This window comes from Grus americana, chromosome 14, assembly GCF_028858705.1.
Source record: "Grus americana isolate bGruAme1 chromosome 14, bGruAme1.mat, whole genome shotgun sequence".
NCBI lineage: Eukaryota > Metazoa > Chordata > Aves > Gruiformes > Gruidae > Grus > Grus americana.
The window spans coordinates 6704434-6722816 of record NC_072865.1 but is presented as its reverse complement, the minus strand read 5'-3'; the positions used below and the strand labels follow the sequence as shown (position 1 = coordinate 6722816).

General features: G+C 56.1%; 1 protein-coding gene across 2 annotated transcripts; it reads right to left on the bottom strand.

Moving 5' to 3' along the window:
• Positions 1-3269: 3269 nt before the first annotated feature.
• Positions 3270-17849, bottom strand: SLC6A7 (solute carrier family 6 member 7). Of its 2 annotated transcripts, XM_054841679.1 has the most exons (14): positions 17534-17849; positions 11761-11941; positions 10916-11047; positions 10115-10349; positions 9445-9583; positions 9014-9148; positions 8219-8322; positions 7513-7637; positions 7021-7133; positions 6808-6939; positions 6353-6452; positions 5885-5985; positions 5511-5678; positions 3270-4536 (listed from the first exon to the last, which is right to left on the bottom strand). In XM_054841679.1, the coding sequence occupies exons 1-14, from the start codon at positions 17564-17566 to the stop codon at positions 4321-4323; spliced, it is 1914 nt and encodes a 637-aa protein (XP_054697654.1). In that variant the 5' UTR covers positions 17567-17849; the 3' UTR covers positions 3270-4320. The 2 variants fall into 2 exon arrangements, with proteins under 2 accessions (XP_054697654.1, XP_054697653.1); XM_054841678.1 differs by having other exon boundaries at positions 6808-7133.
• Between the last annotated feature and the right edge of the window lie 534 nt (positions 17850-18383).

Genomic DNA, 18383 nt, shown 5'->3' with positions numbered 1-18383 from the left:
GTAGCCCCATGGACCAAGCGCTGTCTGTCAGCAGAAGATCCCATAACCATCTCCTCTGATCATCCCAGGAGCTGAGCTAACCCTTTTCCCCCACCGCAAGACACGTTTCATGGTGTACACCACTCTCTTGGTGCAACCACCACCCTCCTGACAGCCGGGCAGAAACCTTGCCGTTACCCGTTTCCAAAGGTGCAGGTCTCAGCTCATCTGTACCAGACAGGGAAACCCAGATGTGAACAGGCTGTGGGAACATCAGAGGAGAGGCTGGTGGCCCCTCTGCCAGCCATCCCCCAAAGGCCATGCACCCAGCTCCCTGCCTCTCCGGCTGAATGTCCTTCCCACCCGCAGGTCGACAGGGAGTGGGAGAGGGGAAGGTGGAGGGGGCTATATCAAGTGGCTCCTTCCTTCTTTGGGTTGTTGTCCCTTTTTTCTAACTGTTGCACAACTTTAGGGCTTTTGTAACATTTTTTTGGACAAGCAGGGAAAATATGTTAACAGTGGTTTAAGAAAAAAATGAGATATCTCTCTCTCTTATATATTATATATATAAAAAAATACATATATACATACAGGAAATCTCTATGGAAATATTTATTTAAGATGACTGCAAAAAATATATTATAATTAAGAGTATACCAAGCTTTGTCACATAACAAAAAAAATCAGGCCCCGGGGAGGGGTGGCTGCCTGTCCCCTTGTGTCTGTCAGTCCGTACGGTTGCAGCTGAAGCCTTTCTCTTATCTTTTTGTAAGTGCACTCGAACTGTCGAGCAGTGTGACCGTGTTGGATTCAGTGGGAGCTTGATGGGGGTGGGTGGGGAGGGATTGATTTCGTTTCCTTTTCCTTTGTTTTTTTGGAACCTGTGGCTGTGAACAGAATGATCACTGCTCAAATCGGATGCTCTATTTGGGGAGGGCGGTGGGGGGGACCGGGCGTGGGGTGGGTGCGGGAGGGAGGGCGAGTGTCAGTTTTATTCTTGGTGTTCAAGTGCAATAAATAGCTACCAACTTCTGAGCATGGAAACGGATGATTCTCCGTCACTGCAGTGACTCAGCCTGTCTGCCACCACCTTGTCTCTCCGTCACCACGCTCTTGTCCTCGAAAGCATCGAGGCCGGCTGGGCAGCGGCTGCAGGCAGCAGGTGCTTTCCTCCTGCCTGCAGGATGCTGATACCCTGGATGCCTCCTGCCCCTGGCCACCAGCATCCCTGGGGCTTCGGGAGAGCTTGATGTCACCCCCAGACCTGGCTCCCCCCCAACCCAGCCCTTTTCCCAGGGACAGGGCTCTGGGGGCTGCAGGTGTCTGGGACACCCTGTGAGCTGCCTGGGCCTGGCTGGGAGGTGGGGGCCGAGCTGTCACCCTCGTCCACTGGGCAGCAAGAAGAGTTTTTGGGGAGCTGGTGCTGCAGGGTGCGGGGCACAGAACCCCCCCCAGCCGAGCCCAGGAGGGGTTTGAGGGGGCTCCCAGGGGCGGCTGCCGGGCTTTGCCCATGCAGGCAGGCTGGTACATGGGGGCGGGGGGGGGCTGGGGACGGGCTGCGACAGTCCCTGTCTCTGCCCCGCACACCCCAGTCCCAGCCGCGGTCCCGCTGCTCGCCGGGGGTGCCCCAGCTGGGGCGCGGGAGCGGACACCCCCCACCACCACCCTGCCGTGCGCCGCGGCCCCAGCAGGGGTCAGCACCAGCCCGCTCCTGCCCAGCCCGGCACAGGGCGAGGGGAGAGACCCGGGCACCCCGGGACTGGCCCTGTCCCACGGCCACCCCTCCCCGCCCAGCCCATCGCCGCGCCGGCAGCGCCGGCCCAAGCCTGGGAGAAAGCCCTGGGCTCTCCGGGAGAGCAGCGGGCCGCGCTGGGAGGCCATAGCATCAGGAGAGGAGGGGGTGCCTGTCTCCGGGGCCGTGGGGAGGATGATGGCGTCGGACCCCAGACCACATTGCGGTGCAGGGTACGGATGCACCAGCGGTCCCGGGAACAGGGCGTGCTGCTATGAGCGAGTCCCACGCCTCCCTGTGCGCAGCCACACGTGGCCCAGTGGACATGTCCTCTGGCTGTGCCACTGCCCTGGCACCTTTTGCCCTTGGCTTCCCCTCGCCACTGTCAACTTTGCCCCCCACCACATCACTGGCATAGTCTGCCCCGTCCTTCCCATTGCTCTGCAACGCAACACTGATTGATGGCAACCGCCAAGGGAGAGCCCAGAGGATCCCGGGATTGTGGGGAGGGATTTGGGGACTGTGGCAGGACTCTATGTGGGTAGAAAGAAAAAGGTTAGAGACGTGCAGAGACCAGCCCAGCTTGGTCAGACCAAGGCACCTCCATCTCTGTGCTGTGGGAAGGCATCAGACTCTCCTGCTTTCTCTGGCACATTGTGACCAGCAGTCACATCATGAAACACTGGAGTCTGTCACCCGCTCCATCACACCATGCAGACCCCCTGTGTGCCCCTCCCAGGGCCAGCCCAGCCTGGGTTCCCTGGCCAGCACCCACAGCGATGGGCAACACCGTGACCTCCCAAGGCCTCCTGCTCAGTAAATAGTGTCAAGGTTAGAGCGAGGGATTCATTGGGGCTATAAATGTTTATGGCAGGCCCTCCCCGCTCCCCAGCCGCCACGGCCTGAACTTTCCATCAGCGACACTTTTATGGCCAGCCTCTAATGATTAACCCGGGGGCTGGCAGACGAAGGTGCTTTGCAACAGGGTCGTGCTGCCAGAGCCTCATGTGCCCAGAGAAGCTGGGGCTGGGGGACCCCCATCACCCCCACGGGCTGCAACCACCGTGGGGTATGGCAAGGAGGACATGGAAAGCCATTGGTGGTCCTGCAGGGAAAAGGAAGGGCAGAGCTGGATGGGGAAGGAGCTCAGCATCCCCAGGCATTGGGGAGAAACTGTTGGAGCTGGCCCTACACTCTCGGAGGGGCGAAGGCAGTAATTAAATCTCCTCCACCGTAGGGAAGGGCTGTTAAGGAAAACCACAGCCTCATGGCAGGATTCACCCTGGAGGCTCAGCCCATGGAGCTGGACCCAGGGCTGCGTGGCCCATGGGGTTAACAGCCCAGTGCACCTGGGCTGTGTGCATACTCCAGGCATAAAGCCTAATTTTTTCTGTTTATCCTAGGTTTTTGGCTTTTACCTGACCAGTGCAGAGATTTACAAGACAAAGCCCAGCGGGCCTGTACCCCTCATCCCTGGAAACCCCCCTAGATGTGCCTTTCTTACATACTGAGGACCCCTCAAATAACCCACACAGAGGCTGTGTCACACACCGCTTTTTAATGGTGAGCTGATGGTACACGGGAGAAGGCGCACACGACACCAGGGTGATGGGGACTGGCAGCATTGGGCCAAACAGCCCCGACCCGGAGCTCACCAGCACCCCCCAGGCCAGCAGTGGTGGCAGGAGATGGGGTCTCTGGGACATGGACCCCAGGCTGAGCTACCCCAAAATCACACGCAGGCACTGAAACCCAGCCCTTCGCCTTTCCCTGGGAAAAGCAGCACCCAGGGCTAGGGACAGCCCTCAGATCCCCGTCCGGGATGGACACAGGTCCTCCTTTGGGACTGGGTCCAGCTGAGACATGTTCCTGATCTCCTGCACACACAGGGAACAGGTCTCCAAGCCTCCTCCCTTCCTTCAGCTGGCCCCCGTCCTGCCCCCCCCATGGGGAAGAGCTGTCCTGACCCACGGGGGTCCCTGGTGGATCTACAAGCATGAAAAGGCCCAAGCTGGTTTGTTTATAAAGCTTTTTTTTTTTTTTCTTTTAATTCTTTTTAACTGCTCATTTATTAGGTCAGATTTCTTTAGCAGGACACTGATTTGTACTGATTTTGCTGGAGTACCCCCATGTGAGTGGAACACACCAGCACACACCGTCCTCAGGGTATGGAGGACATTCCAGTCCTTTCTCACACGTGTTTGTGGGTTATTGGAGTTAAATACACGAGCAGAGAACAGATCAACACAGAGGACCTCCTCTTCCTCCCCACCTCCTGCAGCCTGAACATCCCTGCAGCCCGAGCATCCCTGCGTGGGGAGGGCAGGGCTGGGGCCGAGGGTGGGAGCGGAGCAGCCTGGACACTTGCACCAGACACCGTCACACAAACGCATGGACTGGTCACACAACTTGTCACACTGAACAGAAACACCTCGGGGGCACTGGGACTGGCTGCAGCTCCATCCTGGCAGTGGTGAGGAGGCCGGCAGGGTCAGCAGCTCCTGAATGCTCCCCAAAAGACCCCCCCGAGCCATCCTGAAGTACTGCAGTGCAACCTGTGCAAACTGGGGGGGCGAGCCCCCTCCCAGGCTGCAGGGCACTGGGTCCCCTCACATCATGGACTCCTCCTCCTCCTCCTCTTCTATCTCCCGGTCCACCTCAATGGCCGTGTTCTCGTAGCTGGTGATGCCCCCGTATTTCCGCATGTGGACCATCAGTGGCTTGGGAGACTGGCTGCCGGCCAGACTCGCCACGTACATGCCGGTCCGGTTCTCCTCCAGCGACGGGCCCCAGTCCATGGCGGGCCGGCTGGCTTGCTGGACTCGCTGAAAGGAGACAGGTGGAGGGAGCACGGGCACCCTGCACCGGCACCCCCTCCACTCCCCAGACAGCACCCCCACCCAGCAGCTCACCCACCCTCCTGGGGGACGGTGAGCTCTGCCAGCCCCGAGGGACTGGAAGACCCCCTGATGAGGATGGCATGGGGGCCAAAAGCTTGTCCTGAAGCTTTTTGGGAAGGCAGCTCTGAATAAGTGCCGTGCTATGGGCCAGGGAGGTATTTTGGTCTGTGGGTGCTGGTGGTGAGGGCTTGCTGGGGCTAGGGACTATTGCAGGGCTGTGGCCCTGTGGTGTGGGGTTAGAGTCACCCAGGCAAGGGGCTAGCCTCAGCCAAGGTGGTTCCTGGCCATGCCACTGTGCCCACAGCTGTGCCAAACCAGGTTGCAGCCAGTAAGTGCTCTAGCTGGCGAGTTGCTGCCTGGGGAGGGCAGCAAGCTCTGCTGCCTCTGCTTTTAACAGCCTGGGGAGAGCAGCAAAGCCCAGCCAGGGCTGGGACGGCTGTGAGCAGCCAGCAGCTCCATAACCTGCTCCTGGAGGAAGCCTTTCAGCTGAGGGATCCCACCTGTGCTGCCTGGGGCTGCCTGCACAGCCTAGCAGCTGCCCTCCTTGCTCTGTCACTGCTCCTGCAAAATGGGTGCAAAGTCCCCTGTGCCCATGCCCGCCCCACTCTAGGGACAATGTATTTCCCCGAAGAGCAAGGCATAGCAGGCTTGTTTTGGAGGGGGGATGCACACAGGACTGCCCTTGGGAAGCAGCATGACCCAGGGTCTGCCTGGCATCGCAGGAGGGGACGCTGCTGGAAATGTCACACCCCATGGGCAGCAAGGAGGGACAGGGACACACACCTCCAGGAGAGAGGATGCAGAAATTGTGGGAGGATACAGGCTCAGCAGGGGCTTGTGGGCACCCCTGCACATTTCTAGGGTGTTCCCCAGCAATGCCAGGCCCCAACACCTCCTACCTCCCACAGCGTCCCTTCTTCTCCGAGGACAGCCACCACCATGCCCATGGGAATCATCAGGCAGGAGAGGACTCCCATGAGGATGCCCAAGACCTCGGCCCAGGCAGGGAAGCGGTAGCTGCCATACTCGGAGGGCTGGTACTTGATGATGTTGTACACCAGCAGGGCCTGTGGAATGGGAAGAAAGCGAGGTCAACCCAGAGCCCCCTGGAGGTCTCATGCTCAAAAAAGGCCTGGACCTCCCAGCAGAACCAGAATGGTCCCTGCTGCAGAAAATGCCAACAGAGCAGCTTCTCACAAGGGGAGGTCATCCAGGGATGCTGGCACCACTGCAGCTCTCCAGCACCATCCAACACCTCAAGCTGAGCAATTACCATCATTGTTGCCGGGGACAGGACCATCCAGCAGGCTCTGAAGTAGGGCCCTGGTTTGAAGCCCAGCATCATGTGGATATCTCGGCAGAACCTCTTCATGCCTGGAGGAGGGAGAGGGACTCAGAAGCAGTGATCCCTCCCCTAGAGTCAGGTGCCTGTACCAGGTTGCCCTGCACTGACCAAAAGTGGTGATTTGCATCCTCTACAGCAAAGAAGTGTCTCCCATTCTATCTGGGAGATGCAGGAAGGGAAGTCCAGCTGGTGCTGTCTGAGGGACCAGCCTCAGCACCCCAAGTATCTCTGGAGAGGTGAATCCAGTGATGGCCAAGAAGAAACAAGAAGTTGGATCAGAGGTGTTTCATGCTCCAGTGCGAGGCTGCTGGCTCCCCTTCCGCTCCCTCTAAATCCTTCTCTTCAGATGGACAGGCCACCCTCCCCCTGTGCCCCTGTGGGGACAGACCCCCTTACCATAGACACGTGTCACCACAAGGCAGGTAGTGATCACCACCACCATGAGACCAAAGCCAGCGCTGTAGTCATCCAGTAGGACCAGCCAGTACATCCCACCCTGCGGAGGCAAAGCAGAGTGGCCAGCATCCCCGGGACCAGCATCTCAATAAACGTCCACCCATGTCCTCCCACTTTTGGGGACACATCCCCTTTGCAGGCACTAGGAAAGACAGCGGTCAGGCACCCTCAGGAGACATCACTCTCCTTCTGGGGTTGGTGCAGGGACAGGAATAGGCTGTGTCACTCCCCTTGGACCTCATATCTCCAGGGAAGCCCAGGCTCATCGATCATCTCTCTTCCACTTTATTAGCTGCTGTGAATACACGTGTCTGCAAATGTGGCCCCTGACATAATTACTCCCTAAAATGAGGCCCTAGTTGGTCCCCACAACACACCCAGCCCCACACCCTTACCTCTGTTGTGAGGATGAGCCCCATCAGGAAAAGGGCGATGCAGATGACAGCTGAGAAAGAAGCTTTCTTTGGCCGCAGGTAGTAGGGAAATTCATCTGTCACTGCCGTAACGATGGTCTCCATAAAGGCAAACTGCAGGCAAAGGAGAAGAGGGTCCCCTGAGCCCCCGGGCTGCCTGGGCACCATGGCTGGCTCGGTGGGCTCTGTCCTTACCTGGCTGTCCAGGCCCAAGGTTAACAGCATGAAGAAGAACAGGAAAGACCAGAATGGAGAAAGGGGGAGCATTGTCATGGCCTGGGGGTACACCACAAAAGCCAGGCCAGGACCTAGGGGAGGCAAAGGACAGCAGGGTGAAAAGGGGGTGAGAGCGCTGGACATGGAGGGGGACAGAGGATAGGAGGGCCCAGAAGAGCAGCACCACGGCAGAGACTTGCCAGGGCACTTGCAAGATATGCAGGAGGGGTCCTGCATCAGAGGTGCAGGAGAACCAGCCTGCTCCTTGCTCAGATTTTCATGAGACATCACTTGGTGTTGCTCAATGTTTGCACAGCAGGAACTGGTCTCCCCCCTCCCCTCTCCCTGGCCAGCTGAGCGTACATCTTCATCCCTCACACTGACACCCTCAGATGCCTTCCATCTGGAAGGGCTGCTCCTCAGGGCACCCAGGAAGAGGGTGAAGGAGAAAGGGTCTTCGTTTGGCCTCACCTGCTTTTGCCACTTGGTTAACAGGGACCCCAAGCTCCTGGGACATGTATCCCAAAACGGAGAAGATGGCAAACCCTGCCAGGATGCTGGTGATAGCATTGCCCAAGGTCACTATGAAGGTGTCCCTGTAGAGGAGAAAGAAGATGCTCTGAACGTGTCCGCTCCTTAGCGCCCACAGCAGTGCGTAGCAGCTTTGCCAGCCCTGGATGCCACAGCAAGGTGACCCAGTGCGATTCTCCTCCAGGGCCTCTCTTGGTATGTACTTTCCAGATGCAAAAGGAGTATATATCTAGTGACATGGGTTATTTTGGGGTTCCTCCCAAGCTTGCTTTTCCCTGTGGAGGGGATCAGCCCAAACACCCAACCCCCAGACTCCCCTCTCTGCTGGTCACCTGCAACAGATGCTGGGGACAGGACAAACATGCATAACTCTAGCCTCAAATATCCTCAGCCTTCAGCATCTACAGCCCAAAACTTTTGAGTCAGTTGTTGTGCCTTGATATTTAGAAGAATTTTCTTCCACAGATCCCTCTGTCTCTCTTGAGCCTGTGCAAGCTGCCAGGTATCTGTAAGGTGCTCAGGCAAGGAGCAGTGCTGGGTGACTGTGTGCTGCACTGCGTGCTTCTCCTAGCTTTGAGCCCACCAGCTGAGATTTTCATAGCTCCCCTCAACCCATGATTTTTATGAGACAGCAACTGGCTCTCACCTGTAGATATTCTGATGGAATGTGTTGTACGAGGCAAAGGTGAGGAGGCCCCCAAAGCCTACTCCAAGGGAGTAGAAAATCTGCAGGGCTGCCTCAATCCACACCTGGGGGAAAGAAACAGCTCTGAGAAGAGCAGGGGTTTGGAAACCTCCTCCCAAGGAAGAGGGAGTTAGAAATATGCTTCCCCAGAGCCCCCAGCACATCTTCCCCAGCCCTCCAGGCACCCAAAGCCCATGAGATCATTGCCTTTCTTGCTAACATGCTCGCCACTTGTAGTGGGTCAGCTGGATAGTGGAAGAGCTAACGAGAGTGTTTTAGAGCCAGCCCAGCGGGGCACTAAACGCCACTGTAAAACTGGGTGGTCTCTGCTACCAACACTGCTGACTCAAGGAAACTCCCCGCTCTGCATGCCGAGATTGCTTGAGAAAAACCGAACAGCCAAATCCACCACAGGCACCCATCGCCTCCCCCCAGGCCATCACAGGGGCTGGGATAATCCTGCCCACAGTCCTGGTACCCAGGAGAGGTGGTGAGCCTGTTCCCTGCATGGAGAGCCAGAAATTCAGGCACGGGGCTGGGCCTGGTGGGAAGAGCGGTATAGACAACGTGTGGAGCAAAAACATATTGCCGAAAGGCAAATACTTTTGGTCTAGGAGCAACCAAGAGAGAGGACTTTGGGTCAAGAGGTGGCCAGAAAAGGCACCCAAGTAAGGGAACCACCTCTGTTGCATGCTGGAGGTGGCAGGAGAAGGTTCAGTTTTGTGTCTTGAACAAATTGCACTAACTCCTGCTCACCTTGGAAGACAGCAAGTGATCAAACTGGGGCGTGAGGTAAAAGCGAATCCCCTTCCAGGCCCCCTCCAGGGTCACGCCACGAATGAGCAGCATCACCAGGATGAGGTATGGGAAGGTGGCAGTGAAGTACACAACCTGCGGGAGAGCAGAGCCAGCTGGGAGAGCCGGGAGCAAAAGCACACACACTTGTTCCCCCCACAGCCCTGTCCCCGGAATGGGACACTGCATCGCCCGGCATCACCCGGCAGAGCCGGGATCCTTGGGATGCAGCAGAGCCAGAGGTGTCAGCCCTGCTGGTGTCTGGGTGTGCAAGCCATCCCTGAAATGGTCTGTGTCCAGTCTGGGTCTCACTTTCCCAGATGTGCAGAGAATCGCAGGCACTGGTGAGCATCGCTGTAGATTCCCCCAAAAGAGACTTGTCCAGCCCTTACCTTGCCAGAGGATTTGACTCCCTTTAGGATGCACAGATAGACGATAGTCCAAGAAAGGAGCAGGCACAGACACAGGTTCCAGCGGATCCTCCCAGGATCCCCAATCCCAGAGCTCCCTTGGATGTGCAGGACGTACCGGCTAGGGCAAAAGGAGAACCGCTAGCGAGCAGCCATGGGCACCCCCCGCCTTCTTCCAGAGGCCCTCTCTGAACCTAGCAATGCCTCTGCTGCAAAAAATAACCTTGTCAAAAATCCCAGCAATAGAGAGCAGCAAGGTGCTGGCAGCTATTTGCCAGGGAGAGGGGACCAGTTGGTGTGACTTCTCCACCATGCACTACAGACCCAAGAGGGGATGCCTGACAGCTTGAGAGCAAATTACCAGCTGGTCCAGGCATGGGATGCCTTTCAGTCTAACATATCTCCAGGCCAGAAAAGCAGTGCTAGATCATGGACACCTCCCACATCCCAGGGACGTGATCCCAATGGCTAAACTGAGATATCACCCACAGCTGACCACAAGAGACCATCACTGCACCCACAATGCCAACCGTGAATGCCCACCATGCCATGAGACATGCAGCACAGACCCTTCGCCACTCATTCCATCCCCATGCTCTCCCCAGCTGGATACCAACCCCTCCCCACGGCCGGGTCAGGCTGACCTCTTTACCTCCAGTACTCCTCGCTGGGGCTGACGGTGTTGGTGATGTTGACGGGGAAGGTGGTGTTCCCCGCCTTGATGACGTGGTGGTCCAGACACAGGTCGGTGTTCCACCAGTTGCCGCAGTGCTGCCAGGGCAAGTCGCTTGTGAGGGATGCAAAGAGGTAGAAGAGAACATAAGCAATGATCATATTGTAGTAAATGGCCACCAGGGAGACGATGAGGATCGTGCCCATGCCAACGCCTGGAGAAAGGAGAGGGTAAAGAAGGAGTGAGCCATTTCTCCGGAGCAGAGCACATCCAAAACCAGGGTCAGACACTGGATCTCAGCAGCCAAATGTTTAACCACTCAGAGATTCACCTGGTGGGGGGAGCCTCTTATTGCCATTATATCCTCTGGACATGCCTTCTCTCAATTGATGAGCTATTGCATCATACAGAGGATTTTACTCCAACTTGATATTGAGAGTAAAAGTATTTGATTTGATCTTTTTTTGAATGCTTTATTCTTACCTTTGTCTTTAACAAGCTTTGATGCTGTATTTCGTACACTAGCTGGCTTAATAATTTTCATACAATTTCTGGAGCTGGTCATGACATCTAGAGCCTCAAAGACTGATAGATCTCATACATATCTTGCAGCTACTAAACCAGCTAACCCAGAAGTCCAGCCTGCTCCACCTTCCCCCAGGATTTACCCTTTGACTCTAACAAGAGCTTTGAGGATCATGGGATGATGCTGCTGGTCCATGTCCTCATCAAGCAGCTCATCCAGATGCCCCGCAGAGGCTCTGGACTTCATTCACGCACCTTTAAAGAGAGGGCTTATCTTCCAGACAGCGAGCGGCCCCAGGCTGGAGAACTGGCCAAGTGACAGCTCCATGAAGAAGATGGGGATCCCACAGATGGCCAGCATGATGAAGTAAGGAACCAGGAAAGCTCCTGCAAGAAGCAAGAAAACAAAACAAGACAAAACCTAAAAATAACACAGTGCAAACACCTAAAGCCCATCTATGACAGGGAATAAAGTTTACTCAACATCTGTGGCCCTGAGGGATCTACACCAAAATCTGGAAGACAGCAAGGGGCGGAGGCTCACCATTAGTGCAGGAGAAAGGGGCTGTGATTCACCCAGTGCTGTGCTTCCCCCCCACTCCTGACTCTCTTTTCTCCTTGAATCTTTCACAAACACTGTGAAATTCTCCAGTTGTTATTGCATGTGACAAGCAATTACTCCGGGAGCAGTTGAACAAGCTGGGCACTCTGCACCATCACACCGGGCTCTTGCATTGCAAAAGGCTCGCTCCCCTCCTTCGATACCTGGGAAGCATTTGCTGACCCCGCTGAGTCCTGGAGGACACCAGGCCAGGAAGCTATTGGAAACCAAGGGGGATGCTCAGGTGGTATTCAGTCCAGCATGGAGCTGGGGATGTCTTCAAGGCGATGAGTGCAGACATGGGCTGGTCAGTCCCTTCCACACATGGGTACAGGTGGCTAATGCCCTACAGCAAGCATGGGGGGCAGGAGGAGGCTTCACCCCACAACAACAAATGCTACTTCCCCGAGAAGGGCAAGAGGCATCTCTTCAGAGACACGTCCCACCAGCCCAGCTCAGGAAGGGGCAGATGTGGCCACTCCAAAGGATGCCCAAGTACCTCCTCCATTGGTGTAAGCCCTGTAGGGGAACCTCCAGACGTTTCCGAGGCCCACGCAGTATCCGATGCAGGAGAGGAGGAAATCCAGCCGCCCCGTCCAGTTCCCTCTGTCTTCCGGGCACTCGGAGCCCAGGTCCCCGTCCTGGCTGCTGGGGCTCACCAGGAGCTCTGGTGTCACCGGCTGAGTGAGGGAGCAGGGGATGGGAGAGGGCAGCCAGGGGTCGAGGAAAGAATAAAAACAGGGTCATGAAGAGTGGGCAAGAGGGAAGGAGCACTAAGAGCTCGGGTGTGAAGTTGTGACCCCGAGTCGCAACACTGACACTTGTCCCTTGGGGACACCCTGTCCCAGCAGCTCTCTGTGCACTACCCTGGTCAATGTCCTGCTCTGCTGCTGAGCAGGGAAAGGGGATAAATGCAATCCCACACAGCCAGAGCTCCCCTGGGAAAGACAGGATGGCTCCAGTCTACCCTGGGAGGCCAGGACCCATCTTGCAACCCCAGTTTCCCAAGAAATCCTTTCAAGGGATCACGACGAACTTTCCTGATTTTCTGTACAACGTGAGTGTGAGGACAGCAGGGGAAGAACCACCACCAGCGTGCCAGGGAGCACGACACCCCAGCCCCACGTGCCCCTGCTGTTCCAGGCACTCTGCTGCCATTAAATGCTCCATGCATTTTTCACGCTTTTCCAACTGCCACAAGCCTACACTGTGGGGATTTAGTGACGTGCTCCCAGTTGTCCCTGCTGAGCGACCTCCTTCCAGCTTTCCTAATCTGCCCTGGATCAGTGAGGCACAGGCAGCAGATTAACCCATTCCCTTCCTCCCCGGCTGCCTCAGCTCTGCAAGAGGGAGGTGCAAGTCCTGCAATACATTTAGGTTGGGGTGATGCACCAAAAGGGCTCCTTGGTGTTTGTGTGTGTACATCAGGTCTGCAACGAGATGTTTGGTCTATCTGAACTTCCCCAGCCTCCTGAGTGTGGCAGAGCATCCCTGCCAGCTCCCATCCCACCAGCAGTCACCAAAGGTGAAAGGCTCAGCCAGCAGCTGCCAGGTGAGATCCCATCACATGTATCCCCTTGGTAAGACAGGGCAGCAAGAAGGGGTGGGATGAGCATCCTGCCCCTGTGCCCTGTGTTGCTGTGCCCCTGCCTGGGGGTATATCAGCTTCGGCTGGTATTGAGGCACAGAGACAGAAGGATGCTGGGATCCCTGCTGACAGGGCACCAGGACCAGGGCAGAAGTAGCCCATCTGGAAGTCTCCCATTCTTCCTGGACTCCCAAAAGATAAAAGCATCCATCTCCATGTCCCTGAGTTGATGCAATCACAGGGAATGAGCCCATGGGATGTGGTTGAGGGAGAGGGGCCTGGATTTGGAGGGATCACCAGTGTGCATGTGAGCTGAGAGCCCACAGCAGACCTCTGTCCCCTGGGAGATCAGAGCTGGCTGGCGAGCAGAGCCCAGTGCTACCCTGCCACAGCCCCCGGGGAAGGTGGCAAGACACCTCCTCTCCTCCTCTTCCTCTCTGGCCAGACGTCAGGATGCTCCTGCTGCTGGTTCCTATGGAGACAAGGAGCCGTGTTGCCGATAGCCACATGCTCCCACCGTTCACAGGGTGCACCCCGCTCCTCAGCCACCAGCACCGCATGCGTGCCGCTCGCAGCCCGAAGGCACCGAACGCAGAGGCACACCTGTCCCCACGTGGTGTGCAAACCCCTCGAGGGACAGGATGAGCCAGGGCAAACTCTTCCCAAAGGCAACCTGGAACGCACAGCCCGAGCAAAGGCATTCCACTAAAAGCCACCATTAAAAGCCAATCCCCGCTGCATGCCACCGTCACAAGGCAAGGGCCAGAAGAAAAAAGCTTCAGAAATACAGGCTGAAAAGTCAAAATGTGACCCAAATATAGTACTTTTGCTATAAAACCATTGCTACCTGGCAGCCCTCCTGCAGCTGTTTAACACAGCTCTCCAGCTTAGCAACTTCTCCAAGCCGTGGCCATGCGTGCTAATTAACGCAGCGCGCACAGCAGGTACGACCTGCAGCAACCTGTATTTGTGGGTGGTGGTCAGATTGCTCCACAAAATCCCTCACAGTAGTTTCAGCTGCTAAAACCTGCATTCACAAAGGTCTCTGCTGGGTGGGGACAGGTCTTCTCCAAAAAAATGTTTCCCAGTCCACCACATTGCCTGGGGACCTCTCACTTTCCAGGTTTACATCACAGAAAAACAGAAAGCAGGGATGCTGGGAGGTCATTAAATCCTCTCGCCTAATTCCAGCACCTTTGCTTCAATCCTAAACAGCTGCAAGAGGGCACCAGTGGAGCTGCATGACCTGATGAAATGCAGGTGCCCATCCATCAGATGTAGCACAGAAATCAACACAGAAGCAGGAAAAACAAAGGGTATGGCAGGAACTTTTCCAAACTGTTTGTGGCCCAATCCCCATCTCAGTCGCCCTTTTCAGAGGCCATGGGATGTAGCTTGTCACCCCTTTCTTGGTGATGACTGCTCCCCTTATGAATATCTTTAGCTGGAGCTCTGTGGCTTAAACTTGACACCCCAGGGCAGAAATCAGAGACTGCTCAAGGGTCAGATAGACCCCAAGGATGGTGACTTTGCGGTCCCTGTCGGGCAGGTTAGGGAGGCAGGAGCCAGGGATGCTGCTGGAAAACTCACATGGAGGCTGGTCCATGGTTGGGATACCCAAAAATGCCCCAAATCATAACCTTTCCATAGAAAACAGAAAACCTGGTCTATTTGCCTGACTTAAAATGAATTGTAAAATGTAGTATTTAAGGATTCCAGCCCATCTTTGTACCAGATAGCAGAGAGATGCACACCTCTCTGCTTCAGACTGCTGGAAATCTCACACACGAGCTTGATTCCAGCCCTTTTTTTAGGATTAATGCTCCCTTTCAGCCTTTGCCATAACAGGAATTTTCTTTTTCAGCAGCAGCTGAAGTGCTCGAGTTCTATGATATTGCTCTAGTGCTTTCCACCGTCAACTGCCATCTTTCAAACCGGGTTCCCATCTCATGGTTATAAACAGACGGGGACTAACAGCTCCCTTGGCAACAACATCCTCTTTGAACACGGCATCACTTTCCATTATTCACCAGAAGATGCTCCCAAAGAAGTCAGCACAGCAAAGGTCACCGAGAAGAAAAAGCACTTTAGTCTCTGCCAAGATAAGAGCTGGCTTCCATAAGGAAATTGCCCAATGCTAATTATTTTCTGTAAACCAATTTACTTAAACCAGTGCAAAACTCAGCTGTATATGGGAAAAAACAGCCAGATTAAAGTTACTTTTTCATCATATTTTGTCTCCATTCAGACTGGCATTGTGGGGTTATTTTGTCAGTGTTTTGCACGTGGACCACAGCCTTTGATTGGGAGAAATGCCACCTGACGCCAGATTTTTCCCCTGCAGATCCGTGCCGTGTGCGAGCACAGTGCGTCTGTAAAGTGTGAGTCACTTCAGATTAGTTTGAATTGCTTGTTAATCTCTGTGAGGGAAAAAGAAACCAGCATAAAAATTAATTCAAATGTAATATCACTTAGGAAGTGAAGAAATAAAGCATCTCTGTGGTGTGGAAGAGCCCCTTGCAGGGCTGCGTTAACCCCCTTTTTCCCGCAGCCCAGGATCACGGCACATGTCAGGAGAGGGAGCAAGCGATGCTGGAGCCAGCACAGGGGGTTTGGGGGCTGGAGGTTGCTGAGTCTGAAGCAAACTCATTACAGTGATGTCCAGAGCGCAGGGAAGTATGCACAGCTGCAAATGCTTACGGCCTTTCATCCGAAAACCCTGGGGAAGGAGCAGGGAAGGTTTGAGGCAGTCTGTGGCAGGCAGAGGACGGCAGTGGCGCAGGCAGGAGGATGCTGCTCGGCAGCCTGGGGTACGGGGAAGGGCAGCCCAAATCCTAGCTCCCACCACTGTCCTCCGTGGGCTTTAGCCCGTTTCTACCAAATAACCCCCCAAAGCAAATAAACAAATAAAAAACATCCACTCAGCTCTTCTGGAAATACCATTATGCAAAAGTCAACCTGAAATCCTTAGAGCCTGAGAAAGATCTCCTCTACTACAGAGGAATTTCCATATGTCTAAGACATGTCTGATGAGAAGGCTTAAAACTCCTGGCTCACTGATGGGAAGTGGATCGTAACAAGAGGGAGAGGAGGCTGTCAGGGTCCCGGGGCAGGCACTGCAGCCTGGGCTGTGCAAACTCCTCCGTTGGCCACTACCGACTCCAGCCAAGCCCGATGCCGGCATCGGACACGGTGTTCCCAAGGTTCTGGGTGGCTGCGAGCACCAGGTTCTCCATCTGGAGCGCAGCAAGAGTTTTTTTGGGTAATGAAGGACAGCAGGGCCCTAGGCAGCACCAAGAATAGGGAAAATAACTCCAGAGACATCTGCTTTTCATTCCAGCTGATCGCTGTGGGACTAAATGAATTCCTGAAAAAATGTTGAACAGGATCACCAGCAGCAGAGAAATTCTTTCAAGTATCTCAGAAAGCTTTTGGAAGGGACAAATACAACTTTTAATGGATTGTGCAGTCACAAAGTCATCTGAAAAAGCAATTTGTAGGAAAGAGGAGGAGAGGGAAGAGCCACATGATGTCTCCAAACAACAGCGGAGGAAGGTAGGCAGCCCTGAGGCTGCTGGGGCCATCAGATAGCTGCTGGCTTTCACCAGGCTACTGCTGGCTTTTTTACGTCATATCCCAATATCCTAGGAATTTCCTGGCACGGATGAAACTCTCCAGGGGTTTCATTCATCTGAAGGCTGGCATAGGTTGGAGTCACCCAGCCCTGTGGTTAGGGGGCAGGGTTTGGCAGAGGGCAGAGCCCAAGGGGCTCACAGAGCTGGGTCGCTGCCTGGTGTGCTCTGGGAAGGGCTGACCCACCAGCAGCGTGTCCCCACGAGGGAGCCATGGCTGCCAGCCTCTGCCACTCTGCACCACCGTGCCCCCATGCAGGACGGCACGAGAAGGGACTTGGTCCCCAACATGGCGGGAGACGGGGACCCAGAGAGCCTGGTAAGAGCAAAGTGGCCGTGGAGGGGAGCCTAGGGCAGGAAAGCCTGAAAGCTGGGTTTAAAAAGGATTTCCAGCAGGACATAAAAAGGGTTTCTAGCTCTGCTAGCTGCCAAAGGAGACCGGGGGAGGTCAGGGTCCAGCACTGCCCACGCCGCTTTAAATCCTACGGAGGAGGAGGCAATCCCAGCTGCAGGTGGAAAGCCACTGCCCAGCTCCCTGTGCTCATCCCGGCCCGGGGGGGGAACCCCTCACCACCCTCCCCCCAGAGACCCCACGAGACCGGGCAGTCCCTGGGGCTGGCGGGAGCAGCATCCCTGGGGAGCCGCGCCATGGGGAGCCAGCTCTGCCCCCGGGTGCCCACCCACAGCCACCCAGCCAGACACAACATGAATCATCGCCGGCAGCACCTGCTCGCAGGGAAGGGATGGGAGAGAGCATCCACCCAACCGGAGCGGGCAGCAGGCAGCTCTGCCCGCAGTGCAAGGCCTCTCTGGTCTGCTAATTGCAGTGAGGCAGAAGCAGTCGTTACAAAATGCCCCCCCATCCCTCTCCCCACGATCCCACTTCAGCCCCACGCACGCACACTATCCCCGTTTGCAGTCCCTGCCAGGGAAAAGTCTGCTGCCTGCAGACAGAGGCTCCCCAGGCAGGGGATTGCGGGGTGATGGGCATGCCTTGCCCTTGCTCCCCGGCTTCCAGCCCTGGGGGGGCACCCCCGCTTCCCGGCTCTCACCTCCCGGAGATGCTGCTGCCGAATCTTCTTCATCCCAGAATCCTGTTGCTACGCGCTCCCCGCTCTGACACTTTTTCCTCTCGCTTTCTCCGGCAATAGGGAGGGAGAAGGGGGAGCGGGCGAAGCGATCACAGGCGAGGAGGGGTGCCACTTTCCTGCCAGCTGGGCTGGCAGGGTGGAGGGGGGTAGGGGGGACAGGGGGAGCGGGGCTGGAGGACAGGTTTGCCTGGAGTTGAGGATGGCTGCGTGCTGAGCGGGGAGGGAGGAGGGGACGGCTCTGGGCAGGCTGGAGAAGGGCTGTCTGTCAAACGCACCCCTGCCAGGGAGGGGGATCCGGGACCTCAGCCCCCCGCCGGGGCAGCGAGGAGGAACGGCTGCTGCCTTACTCATGCCACGAATGCGTCAGGTCTTCCTAGGGATGGAGCTGACTTTGCAGGCACCCCGCCACTGGGCACCCCGGGGGTCCCACGTGCCCCAAGCAGCAGTGGCAGCAGTGCAAGTGTAGATGCCAGAAGCTCTCTCTGTCTGGCTCTGAGCTGATTTTCCTATGGCAGGACATGGCTGGAGCCTGAGCAGGTCAGAAGTGACTTCTCCCAGTGCTGTCTGAGCCCAGTCCCCAGCCCAGGGGAGGGGGATGCTCAGCACCCATCGGTCCCTTTGTGTAGGACCAGTGTATCCTACTGTAACTGGGAGCAAGACCAATCCTCAGGCTGACTCCAGGGTGAGCAGCTGAGTCCAGCATATCATGGGCGAAATGCTGGAGCACAGGTCACATCTCCAGGGTTCAGACGTCCCTGTTGAGTCAGCAGTGGGATCCTACAGCCCCAAAGCCCAGGGAGATGCAGGCATT

What these genes read in the sequence shown, in the direction of transcription:
- SLC6A7 (XM_054841678.1), bottom strand. Translation starts at nt 17,566, where the DNA reads ATGAAGAAGATTCGGCAGCAGCATCTCCGGGAG. An exon ending in GGCAGCAGCATCTCCGGGAG is followed by an intron (nt 11,942 to 17,533) that starts GTGAGAGCCGGG and finishes TCCCTCACTCAG; the next exon opens with CCGGTGACACCAGAGCTCCT. An exon ending in ATCACTTGCTGTCTTCCAAG is followed by an intron (nt 8,323 to 9,013) that starts GTGAGCAGGAGT and finishes TCTTTCCCCCAG; the next exon opens with GTGTGGATTGAGGCAGCCCT.